The sequence below is a fragment of the Thalia democratica genome, chromosome 1 (assembly GCF_965202585.1).
Source record: "Thalia democratica chromosome 1, ktThaDemo2.hap1.1, whole genome shotgun sequence".
NCBI lineage: Eukaryota > Metazoa > Chordata > Thaliacea > Salpida > Salpidae > Thalia > Thalia democratica.
This window is the reverse complement of record NC_139165.1, coordinates 70,533,343-70,546,677: the sequence shown is the minus strand read 5'-3', so window position 1 is coordinate 70,546,677 and position 13,335 is coordinate 70,533,343. Positions and strand designations below refer to the sequence as shown.

The 13,335-nt window shown below is 24.1% G+C and overlaps 1 protein-coding gene across 1 annotated transcript; it reads left to right on the top strand.

The window, feature by feature from the left end:
- Positions 1-3,392: 3,392 nt before the first annotated feature.
- On the top strand, positions 3,393-12,333 carry LOC145843764 (cystathionine gamma-lyase-like). The gene is made up of 11 exons (XM_082950988.1): positions 3,393-3,550; positions 4,290-4,407; positions 4,711-4,792; positions 5,998-6,103; positions 7,527-7,626; positions 7,846-7,980; positions 8,104-8,239; positions 8,596-8,789; positions 9,780-9,916; positions 11,074-11,212; positions 12,084-12,333. The coding sequence occupies exons 1-11, from the start codon at positions 3,510-3,512 to the stop codon at positions 12,093-12,095; spliced, it is 1,200 nt and encodes a 399-aa protein (XP_082807114.1). The 5' UTR covers positions 3,393-3,509; the 3' UTR covers positions 12,096-12,333.
- The last annotated feature ends 1,002 nt before the right edge of the window (positions 12,334-13,335 follow it).

Below are 13,335 nucleotides of genomic sequence, written 5' to 3'. Positions count from 1 at the left end.
TTGTTCTAATACCTGGTGTTCTAGGATTCTTTCGGTTACCGGGTCGCACACCACTTGGATACCTTTTAGCGTAAAAGGACGTAAAGGTCAAGTTTTTCATAAATTATATGTTATTTAAAACTTGCATCTGCTTTTATGTTTACATCTAAAAGTTTACACTATTATAGTCTCATTTTTAAACAGAAAAAACTTATCTTAAGATAGTTTTTAATTTAAGTGTTTTTTTATTAAAAGTAAAGGTTTTTAATACCTTATTACATATAATTCAAAAAGTTAAACATACAGTACGGATGACTCGAAAGTTGAAAAATAAGTTTAGAAGTTAAGGACCAAAACAAAATTCATCTTTCAAAAGTAACAAAAATTATTTAATATAATTTTTTTTTTTTACTATAAACTTGATTAAACTAGAAAAATATGACTATTTTATAGAATTTTTTGTCTTTTGTTTGAATTTTACTTTGATATATTTATTTGAGCATTCAAAATTGTGTTACCACTATACGAACTATAACCAAACAAACTAAAGTTTTTGTTTTAAGTTATAAAGTATGTTAGTGTATTCATAGAGACAAAAATAACTTAAGACTTTAAACTTTGTTAAATGTTCGTATTGTTTTTTTAAAAACATAAAATTTGTTTATTTGCATAAACAAACTTAGCATGACTTGTTTTTACAATTTTAGGGTAATAAAGTATTAAGCGCAACACATAAGTACTTCTTCGTTCTTATTTTTGGCGGCAACTCTTAGAGTAAGTTAAAACATTTAAAATATTAATTTGAACATTTTAACCGAATAATAAAGCTATTACAACAGTTACCTCATTATTAAAATTAACTGTATTATTACAATTGAAGGTTCCAAAGCAGAATTTTTTTTTAATAATCACTAATATTCTAAAGAATTTTTTAAGTTGGCTCGTAGCATTTCTAACAAAATTAAAAACAAATGTGATGTGTTTTTGAACAAATTAAAAAAATATATATTAGCAAATTATTTACAAAAAAAATCTGCTAATGCTTTTCTTAATTCACTTAGATAAATATGTATAAAATTTAAGTCAAACTATATTTTTTATACGGAAGTTTGAACTATATATGTTATACAGCATTAACATTTATTTTTAACTTAACTACTTTACTTTGTTTTTACATTGCTATGTAAAGTATTAGGTTATCTTTAGATTTTCTGTAAAATTTACCTAACTTATTATAATTGAAAACGAAAAAAATCTGGTATGTGGTTACAGTGTTATAAAATTTGATCATTTTTAGATAATTTTTTTTATCGCTAAAAAGTTTTTTAGTGTATATCAAATGATTTAAATAAGTAAAACTTACATAAAGACTAAAGTATCAAGAAAATAAAAACGAACAACTCAAAAAGAAAACAAACTGATAAAAATATATACATTCAACTCTCTTTTTTTTCCATCAGTATAAACAACCATAGACAAAGTATTCTCTTTTATAAGTATTATAAGCAAAACAGTATGCTAATTAAAAAAAAACAATTAAAAACATTTGTAAGTTATTATACATCTCCATGGACAAGATCAAAGTAATTGTACACTAACACAAGCATATTTAAATAGTACCGTAGTTACAAAAAATATATTCAGAGGTGCCTAACCAGTCCATATACTCACTTCAGTGAAGTATGTTTTGGTGAAGTGATTTCACCAAAACAAAAAATGCTTGAAAAACAAACATAATTTGTAGAGCTACTCAACTATCAATAGAAAATACAAAAAATCGTATAAGATATGTTGGTTTTACTTTTAAATACAGATTACAGATGGTACGGCTATAACAATGATATTAAATTCTTTTAAAAAATGGCATTAAATCATAGAAAAATGATCGAAAATTAAAAAGAAAAAAACAAGACTAAATATAGTAACAATTTTATAATTGTTCACCTCATCTTTAGAAGATAGATAACGCACATCACCTGCGTACATGTAACCTCGAAAAAATGGACACAGCAAAATTTGACAGAAGAAATAACTCCAATTTAAAAGATGAAGTATTTTTAACGTTTCAACATATTCAAGGCTTTATTCAAAAATTTAGGAGATTTCAAAATTACTTCCTAAATTGTCTTTACTATAAGTTTCTAGCTGTAAGAAATAAAACAATTAAAAACTTTTTGAAACTTTTGCAAACTAAAACGACATGTTTAACATATTTGATTTATCTGTTTATAATTGTTTTCTAGTTATGCTGCAAAATAATGATATAAACGAATTTAAAGTTTGCATTTTAATAAAATTATTGTTTTTTATAACAACAAAATCACTTGTACAATGATCTTTTTGTTATAAAAACTTTATGTTGTACCAAATGAAGTTAACATGTAAATTTGTTTTAACATTTTAAAACATTTATTTTCATTAAGTGAAATACTTATAGTTTATCATATAAGTAAACAAAACCCAATTTATTTCCGTAAATGTAAGTTTGTTTAAGTTTCAAGCTCATACAACATTTTACTTATATTTATATTAACTAATAGCATGTAAATAGCTTTCAAAGTCCATTAAGTTTTGTTTGTAAAGGTAAAGTTTCTTCTCTGGATACAGTATCAACATACTCTACAATAGATTTTATAATTGACTTTACTCACTTTCTTTTACTTATATTTTTTGTAACTTTCAAAATTGTACTATAATTTTACATTTGATTAAGTTTTGGGTTTAAAGCCAAAGTTTAAGTCTTACTTAAAGATTAAAGTTTTTAATTTTATTACTCGTTTTTAGTTTTACATCTAACCAAGTGGTGCTTATATAGTAAAAAGAAGAATTAATTTTAGTTGTAAGTAAACTTTTGTTGTTTATCATATAGTAGTTTTGAAAATAAAAGTCTAGTATATTTATATTTAAGAACGTTAAAATTAAATATTTGAATAAAATTATTCATCTATGTTTTTTTGTTTTATAGAATTGTTTTTAATTAAAGCAATTTTAGTAATATGTTAGGTTTGTTTGTATATGTACATTAAAAAAACTATTTTTAAACTATCAAGTCCCATTTAAATAAGAAAATGAACTAAATAAATATCTTATAATATCAAAACATAGTAAAAGTAGCACAAAAAAAGATTAAAAGTTGATACTTTCATTTTTTCTATGAAGTCTTTGTAAAATCTTTATTTAATGACCTTTCACATTTTTTTAATTAAAAAAGGGAGAAGTTATTACTGATTTTGCTTTGCTAATTAAAATGTTAACAACTGTTAAGTTAAAATACATATACTTAAGTTTTTCTTGCATAAAATTGCTTTTAAACTGTTTACCCTTGTATTGCACAGTTGTGTTAGATAGTATGTTTAACATTCAAGTTTCCCACCTAAGCACAATTCGCATGACATATTATATAAACTTGTGTAAAAATTCTCTATCAAGCTAGCAATACTAAATGTTTTAAAGCCATATTTACTAATCCAGAAAATTATATAAATATATGTGTGAAATTAGCAGACTGCTTTAGTGAAAGATCAAAAACTATGTCAGAATCAAACCAGCTGTGGGGGACAAGATTTTCAAAGTGATTAGTTTTGAATTTTTTATAACACAATATAAATAGTTTATATTTAATAATAAGAGATTACTACATGGCTATATGAGCTAAATGTAATTGTAGTGATGGTAGTTAATATTGGTCAAAGTTGTCAAAAAAATGTTTATTATTGCAATGGAAAAATTTAGACTTGGATTTTGCCTAGTATACTACATATCTTTGTCTTAAGTTAAAATTTTGAACTTCTTACCGGATTTTAAAACATACTGGCTAATTATAGTTTCATTTTGTATTAAATAACATTCAAAATTAATTTAATTTAAACTTGATAAAATTTAAATTTGCTGAAAATTTGATAATGGAGAGTTATAACTGCAAATGTATAATTTACAAGTAGTTTAAAAAATTAAAATCTTCTAAAATCTTTTAATACATTTAAGAAATTTAATACATCCCCAGAAAACGTTTATCGTTGCAAGGGGTAGAGTTTGAGACTGATGTTTTTTTACCATAAAAAAAACTAGTTGAAAAATGTTTAGGATAATACTCTTCACCAGTTTTCTTACCTCTTTTAAAAATTTTAATTAGTTAAAATTAAATAGTTGAAATTTATTTATTTCATAATTGTTTTTTTAAATTAAAACTTTATAAAGTACTAGAAAATAAGTTAATTTACTCTGAAGTGTCAAGAAAAGTGTTTTTAAATTGAAATTAGTTTTCTGTTTTATTAAAACATAATAACAACCTGATTTTTTATTTTCTATAGATTTGCCACTGAGGCAATTCATTCAGGACAAGACCCTGAAAAATGGAAATCAATGATGGTAGTTCCGCCAATTACTCCCTCAACTACTTACAAACAGCCAAGCCCTGGTCAAACAATGGTTAGATATGCCTAAGTTGTAAATATTTTGCATATACTTAATTTATTTCTGTTAAAAACTTGTTTTTAGTAATAATGAATTTTGTTGTTTGTTATATTATTAAATAGTTTTTTAAATTAGGTATCAATAATTAAGTAGTTTATGACCTCTTTAGTGTTATAACAATCTATAATAGAACTTGAACTAGAAAATTGTATTGAAAATTTCTATTATAAGCTATTAATATTATGCAATGTTTAGTGAATTAAAACTATAAATTTTTAATTAGTACAATTTGGTCTATAAAAATAATGTTTTTTGTAGGGATATGACTATTCTCGTGGTGGTAACCCCACAAGAGAGTGCCTTGAGACTTGTGTTGCAAGTCTTGAAGGTGGAAAGTATGGTGAGTTTGATAAAAATATTCACTAAATTATTTTAAAGTATCTTCAAAGCCATAGGAGGAGTGACGCATATTATTTTTTAATAAAATTAGCCATGGCCCTTGTACAAAAGTTAAAATTATATATTTTAAGATACTTTTACAAAGTTAAATAAAATTAATTTACTTTTAAGATATAATAAGTTGTGTAAAAAGTTTCCAATACAAAGATATGGAGGAGAAATAAATTTTTCATTGCTGATTTCTTGTAGTTTTGAAAAAGTTGCTAAAAATATATCTTCTCCTTCATTTTAAACAGGGTTGCAAAAAAACCTGAATTTCTGAAAAGTAAAAACGTAGAATTTTGAACAAAAATCATTAAAAAACCTGGAATTTTAAGCACCTTTACATGTTAAATAGTAAAATTTTAATTTGACACAAAAGATCTATTCTATAGATAAATTTTTTTTGTCATCATTAAAATTTTCATTTTATTAAGAAACACATTTAAAGAAGCTTTAACATACCTTATCAATGTCGTTATACTATTTAACACAGTTTTTTACCTTAAACTACTTATAAACTAAAAATAGACCCTAAAACTAATAATTTCAAAAAGGTTAAGAAAATTTGCTAAAAACATTTGGAAACTCTGTTTAAAATCAATTAATCTCAAATTTTTAGGAAATGTTTCTTGCAATACTAATAAAAATTCATATTTTAACGCTTCAAAAAATATACAACAGAATTGTTTTTAATTAACTTAAAATTAAACAAAAAAGTTTCAGAACAACTGCTTAAAATCTGTTGGAGAAAATTGATTTTAATAAAATTGTATTTTTTTATTTTTTTACCTTAGTCCTTCCATAAGGAATTTATTGAACTCTCTGACTTTGTACCCTCATATCTTAAAAACTAATTTGAATTTTACAAAATAGTGAAAAGAAACTGCTTGCTAAGTTAAAGATTTTTAAAAATAAGATCAAAATGTATAAAGTGCTTTTCACCCGTTAGTTTCACACTATGGTGCCTGAAATTAAGAATATGTTGTGTTTGTAAATATCTTTTGCTAGTCTTCTTAAAAAAAATATTTTCTTTTTTTTAGTATCTTTTGAGTTAAAGCTTTATAAATTAATTCATTAATTCAAGTTTTTTAATTAAAGACTATTTCAGTACATTACTAACATAAATTACAATTGTAATCCACATAACTTTGAGCTATTACACAGGAATGGCTTTTGCTAGTGGACTTGCTTCGTGCATGACTTGCATACAACTTTTGAAATCTGGTGATCATGTCATCACCACAGATGATGTCTATGGTGGAACTAACAGGTTTTAAAAGCGTTCAAATTTGTATATTTTTGAAATAGTTTTACATCAAAGAGCTAAGTTTTTAAAGAAAACTAAGAACTTCTGAATGAAATAAAAATAAAATTTTCTCCTCTCTACTGCAAACTTTTCAAAATAAAATAGGTAAAATCTTTTAGAATTTCATGGTGTTATTTAATGTAGGAAAATCTAAATAAAATATGTTAAAGTAATAGTTTATTTTTGTATGTTAGTAAACTTTCAATAATAAGGTAATAGTTAAAAATAGTTGATTGAAATTACTATTTAAAAATATTTCTTATTGAAAGGGTATGCAAAAATGGGGAACTGCTGATTTCCAACCTGCAATCATTTCCCACCTGATCAAATCCAAAGAACCGCTTACGGACCAAAGGTAAAGGTTAAATAGGGTTAACAACGGTTGCAAAAAAAATATAAATAATATATATATATATATATCATGAAATATAAATATATATATAATATATATATATATATCAAAAAAAAAATTAGCTGGGAGTTGTGCACGGTTGGGATTTGATCAGGTAGGAAATGATTGCGTGTGGGAATTGTAAGTAAACCGCGAAAATGTGTATAGTTTTTAATAAAATAGATAATTCAGTACATTAAAAATTAAGTTTTTTAAATTTACAAAAGTTAACATAAAAGTGTAGTAGTTTATAAAAATATGATGTATTTCTACAAACAACTCAATTGTACAAACTTTTTAGGAAATAAAACTATGTTTACGACAAAGGTAATAAAATTATATATTTATATTTTTTTTTCATAGGTTTTATATGACTAAAATAGTTGTTTATTGATTAATTTCTTGTTTTACTAAATAATTGAAATTTCAAGTTTTTGTAACCAGCTGAAATAAAATTTATAGGTAATAAAAAACATTACTTAAATACAAAGTTAAATATTATATAAATATAAAATAAACATAATTTGTATTTTTTAAAACAAATGCAGAACAGTTAAATAAAATTTGATTACACCTAAAAAGCTTTGCTTGAAAAAATTTTTTGCTAGGAATTAATATTTTAGAATTGTTAAAAAAAAAAAAAATTAGTGTGTTTTAGGTGAAATAATTTGTTTTATTACTTTGTTACTCAAGGATCCCACTTACACATGTATATATAATTAAAAAATTTAAGCAAAAGTTTTCAAATTAAATTTGATTTAGTTTTGCTGATAAATTTTTAAATAAGATTTTTCGTTTTGTCAACAACTGTTACATTGTTATAATATTAATTTTTTTAACGTTAAATTCTTTCTATTGTAACAAAAACTAACTATAATTAATTTAAACAAAAAACTTTTGAAAAAAAAATTCTTTCTATCTATTTATAAACTTTTAACTTGTTTATTAGCTTACTTGTTCATTAGAATATTTGTTTTATTTTTAAATACTTTTTAGATATTTCCGAAAAGTTGCTGCTAAGTTTGGTTTGGAATTTTCTTTTGTTGACTTCACCAAGTTAGAAGTTGTCAAAGCAGCTATCAAGCCCAATACCAAGGTATGTTTTCAACAAGAATTTAGAATTATATTTATAATAGTTAAAAGAAAAGACATCTTTTTCTGCTTTAGTTTTTATTTTTATAGAGGTTGTTTTTTCAATTGTTTATAAAATAACTAAACAATTAAAATGACTAGCATAACAAGTTCTATGAACTCAAAAACTTTGGATTGTTGTATTTAAACTGTTTCAAACTAGTAAAAAATAATAATTTTAAAGATGATCTGGTGTGAAACTCCTACCAACCCCACATTGAAAGTAACTGATCTTCAGGGTGTATCAAAAATTATTAAGGAGAGTAAGCAAGATATCCTTCTTTGTGTTGACAACACTTTTATGTCATCATACTTTCAAGTTCGTCTAACTTAACGTTGTTGAGATCTAAAAATGATGAAAATTATAGATTGCTTTGTTCTAACTATATCTTTAGTTCAGTTTTGATATTTAATAGCATTACCTCAATTTTTAAAATTGCAGAGACCTTTAATGCATGGAGCTGACATTGTAATGCACTCTGCCACAAAATACATGAACGGCCACAGTGATGTTGTAATGGGATTGTTGGTGTGCAGCCGCAAAGATCTTTATGATAGGCTCTACTTCTTGCAGTATGGTATGTAGTATTTTTTTGATGTTTTTGTTTATATTTGTTCTAACTTTGACAGTATTGAAAAAAAACTGTGCAAAGATTATTGGTTATCATGACAAAAGCTGTTTTTAATCTGTTTATTAAAAGTTAAAAGTAATTAAATTTATGCAATGAATATACCTGCTATCATTACCTTTTATATTACAAATTGCATTTAAGTGATGAAGTCTTTTTTCTCTTTTTATATATTTATAAGCATCTTCTATTTCTCAAGTATATTGAAAAAGCAGGTTAACTAAATTAATCTTAACCATCAAAATTTTTAATTTTATAAATTATAGAACCAAACAATATGTATTTTTAAACCAAGTCTTTTAAAGCAACTGGGCCAGTTCCCTCAGCATTCGATTGCTACTTGGTCAACCGAGGTCTGAAAACTTTGGCCTTGCGTATGGAACAACACCAAAAAAATGGCATTGCTGTTGCTAAATTCCTTGAAACCCATTCTGGTGTAAAATTAGTCAAATACCCTGGACTTCCTAGCCATCCTCAACACGAAATAATGAAAAAACAGGTACTTATTATCGTTCATACAACAATGTGCCTTACAAAATGATTATATTCAGAAAACTTGATTTCATTAAGTATGTGACAATATTAATAAAGGCTCATTAGTACAGGGTTAATTAAGTTATTGCTTGCGAATTAAAGTTGTAGTTTAATTTTACTAAAATCGTTTTGAAACCTACTAAAATAATAATTTTCTAAACAGCTTTAAAGGTTTTGTCAGAATTTTTAATTTGAATAGGATAAAGGATAAAACAGCAAATTTTAACATTATTATTATAGAATTCAGGGTTGCCACTCGGTCAGGAAAAGTCAGGAAATCAGGAAAAGTCAGGAAAAATTAAAAAAAATGTCAAAAGTCAGGAAATGTCAGGAAAAAATGGGGTGTTTTAAAAAAAAGTCAGGAAAAGTCAGGAAATTTGATAAAATTAAAATAAAGTCAAATTTTGTCAGTTTAAATTTACAAAACTCCTTGTTTTCCAAAGCCTTCAAATGGTAAAAATTAATTAAAAGTCCTTTAAAGTCAAAAAAAAATTTCAAAATATCCCTAGAAATTTACAAACTTTTTAAATTTTACTACCAATGCCTTCATCTGGTATAAATTAGTAAAATATCCTTTATAAAACTGCAAAAACTTTCTTTTAACATATTAAACAGCTTTATATAGTTTAAAGTGTTAGATTATGTATCTTAGAATAAGTTTAATTTAAGAGTTTGATTTAGAAAAGTCAGGAAAATTTTGGTAAAAAGTCAGGAAAAAGTCAGGAAAAGTCAGGAATTTTTTCTCAGCTTGATCAGTGGCAACCATGAGAATTGGAACTTTACAAAAGTTAATACTCTAAAAAACATTTCATTCCTTTTTATTTTATTTATTGAATATAATATATTAAAAAAAAGTACATAAGTAATATTCTGAATATGTATTGAAATACTTTTCGTTCTACTTATAAGTATTATTTTCTTATTCAATATTTTATGTATTGGTATCTGTTTACAGTGCACTGGTTGCCCCGGTATGATTGCTTTCTGGCTTAAAAACGAAGACTTGAAGACAAGTGAAACTTTTTTGAAATCACTGAAATGCTTTACGCTTGCTGAAAGTTTGGGAGGATATGAAAGTCTTGCTGAACACCCGTATGTTTGCTGTAGATCAATTTATGAAAGTTGTATTAATAGTTTAATTATTTTAGTGATTAAATGGTAATTGTATAAACTAGTTCTTGATACATAAGTAACAGTTGATAATGCTCGATAAATTAGTTATTTGAAAATTAATTTAAAGCAATCTTTTATTATTAGTATTACAAAGTTTCTTCCGTTTAGTAAAAACCATATAGATTAGGGTGTTTTTTTTAAATTTTAAGTTGTAAGTAAAAATAGTTGATCGTTTATTTAAAAATATTGGTTTGCTTAATTAAAAAACATTTTTTTAATGATATATAACAATTTATTTTTAAAAGATTGTAAACAATATAATACATTATAAACTTTAACCTTACAATATAAAGTCCTAAACTTTTTAAGATTTTGAAAGTTGATTATAATAATGTTGTATGATCATCAAGTTTATAAATTACAAAAATATAAATAACTAGTCACTTAGTCATGATAAGTTTCAAAATAGACTTATTACTAGGTTGTGGTAAAAAAAACAAAAAAAAAACTTATTTTAAAATAAACTAAACGTGTTTCATAAATGCAGTTAAACTTGTATTTTCTCACGAACAGTTGTTTTACAAGTAGTGTAACATGATACTCATGTGAACTAATTTGCGTGTCGTATTCTGACATTAATTGTGTTTTTGTTATTTATTATGCAATATAAATTTGAATTTCTAAGCTACCATATTCTTAAAATGACATTGCTTGTTGTAGCCATTATTTATTTAAAAAATATATTTATTTTATGGCTTTTATAAATTTTTCAACTTGTATGGAAAAAAATAATGGTAGTGTTTAAAGCTTCTACATTTTAAAATTGTAAAAAAAGATCTAAAAGGTTGTATAACACATTAAAACAACAATGTAAATTTTAAAGTGGTGTGAAGTTTCATAAACATGTTGAAATATTTCATCATATAATGCTTATTACAACAAAGCTTCTATAAACAATTTAAATTTGATTAAACAATAAATTTGACTCTGATATTTCAAGGTGGCTAGTAAGTGTATTAGCTTTTTTAGATGATTAGTACCAGAAAATTTAAAGATGTTACTTTATTTTATTCTGTTATTGTTTTTATGATTGTTTTTTGCAAAGAACATGTTAATTTTTATTATACTTACTGCAGTGCACTCATGACACACGCTTCGGTGCCGTCAGAGTCCAGAAAAGAACTGGGAATTGAAGACAACTTCGTCAGGTTGTCTGTTGGTCTCGAAAACGTTGAAGATCTCATCAGTGACCTCGACCAAGCTCTCACGAAAGCTGTTAGTTTAATTTATTGTTGTTTTTTAATTAAAAAACTTGTTTATGTAATATTTAATGCCAATCATTTAAAAAACCATCATCAAGTTTTTTTACAATTGAAACAATCACCAAAGCTCTATTTCTTGTTCAGTTATTCAAATAATAATTTAAAATGATTCAGCGAAGTGTTTTCGCTTAAATGTTTTTTTAAATTTCAATCCATGTTAAAACTTATTTCGAAACATGAAAGCATAAGAACTACACGTTACATGTTGCCGTATGCAAACAAATGCTGTTTAAAGAGGGCGTGTTGTACAATCACCCAATTGAATTACAGCTCAAATTAAAAACTCCACGTAAATTTGAAAAAAAAAGACAAACCTTGTATAACAAATAATAATTTAAATATACGCATATGTTTCATATTAGATTACCATATGACTGTAAAGCTGTACATGTAGTCCGCAAATTAAAAAGTATAAGTTCTTTTGTTCAATAATTAACATTTAACAAAATAACTGTAAAAATAAAGTACCGAAATTTTTTCTGTTGTTTTCTATATATTTTAATATTTTACGGTTATTTATAAGATTATAGGGTACAGTAACTAAACAAAGTTTTTAAGTTATTATCATTGTATATATTTAAGAATTATCTAGTCTTCAATTATATAGTTTTGTTTCAAGTATTATTGTTTATAATAGTTTTTTGTGTATAATAAAGTTAAAGAAAAATCAAATTCATATTTTAGTTTTACTTTTGTTCATATAAAAGTAAGTGCAACTATAATAACATTTTGTTATTTAGTTGAGTTGTATATATAATCTGAGTGGTTGCTGTTTACAGTTAAATTTAGCTACATTTAGTAAACTAGTCTATAAAATATTTCAGATGAAGGATTAATCTACAAAGGAAAACATCCCATTGCTATGATACACAAATCAAATTGTTTTGAACTTCCACTGTATAGTTAAGTGTTAGATTTTCATATGCTGCATAGTAATATTAATTTGCTTTTAATCAGTTTTTGACTTTAGTCATTTGCATTCACCATGTATTTTATCATTATTTTACAGTTTTAGTTGAATATATGCTAGATATATTTAGCTGCCTTAACAATAAATTTTTAATTTACCTTTGATCTTTTGTATGTTTTCTTTCAAGTAACTATAAATTTATCATTAATTGTATAATAATATTTGTTTTGATTTTTAGAAAACAAATAAAAAGATCTCAACTACTAGAGGAGAAATAATATAACTTATTTTTTCAAAACTTAATAATGTCTTGGAAGAATAAGTTGTATTAATTGAATAAAACAAAATTAAACTTCAACATATTTTAATGAAATTATTTAGTTTCTGTAGCTGTTCACTTCTAAAATTTTAACTTGAGTTTTAAAATAATTAAAAGTAAGGAATTTTTTTTTACAGTTTACATACATAGTTTTCAACAAAGTAATTTTTATTTATTTAGGACTTGAATTACATTTTTAATTAGATTTTTTAAATTAAAAATACTAAATTAAATGGTTTAAGTAGAAAGCTATTAATCTGCTATGACTCATCAAACTCAAATGTTATTCAAAATAAAAGAATTACATAAAAAAAATAAATTATTCTTTAACAGTTAAATTTCGGTTAATTGTAACAAAATTAATCAATTAAAAAATATAAATTATTCTTTCATTATCAAAAATTTAAAAACTCTTAAATCGACGGACTTAAAAATAAACAATAAATTTATTAGACTTTTTTCAAATTGCTACTGATTATTTTTTTAAATATAAATTATTTTGTTAAATATAAAATATAATTTTGTTAAACACTAAAAAAAATTACACATTAGAAAAAAAGGTTATATTTTAACTTAAACATTTTGTAGAACTTATGCAATAAATAAACAGTTGCTTTACACTAGTTAATAAAAAAAGACAGTATAATAACAAGTAATAATCATGTTATATTATAAAAATGTCAAGTACCAAAATAACTTTTGCTGACATGATAAAAAAAAACTACTGATTTCAAATATGTTAATTCTTTTTTTTCAATATAAAATTATTTAGCAAGCGTTACTATACACCATATTCACTTTCAATGATTAATATATTAAGTTTAAAAAAAAGAAAGTTAGTACTTTG

Excerpts from the sequence above, each read along its gene's own strand:
- LOC145843764 (XM_082950988.1), top strand. The coding sequence starts at position 3,510 with ATGTCAGAATCAAACCAGCTGTGGGGGACAAGATTTTCAAA. Across the intron at positions 4,793-5,997 it reads TCTTGAAGGTGGAAAGTATG|GAATGGCTTTTGCTAGTGGA; the intron begins GTGAGTTTGATA and ends GCTATTACACAG. Across the intron at positions 8,790-9,779 it reads ACGAAATAATGAAAAAACAG|TGCACTGGTTGCCCCGGTAT; the intron begins GTACTTATTATC and ends ATCTGTTTACAG.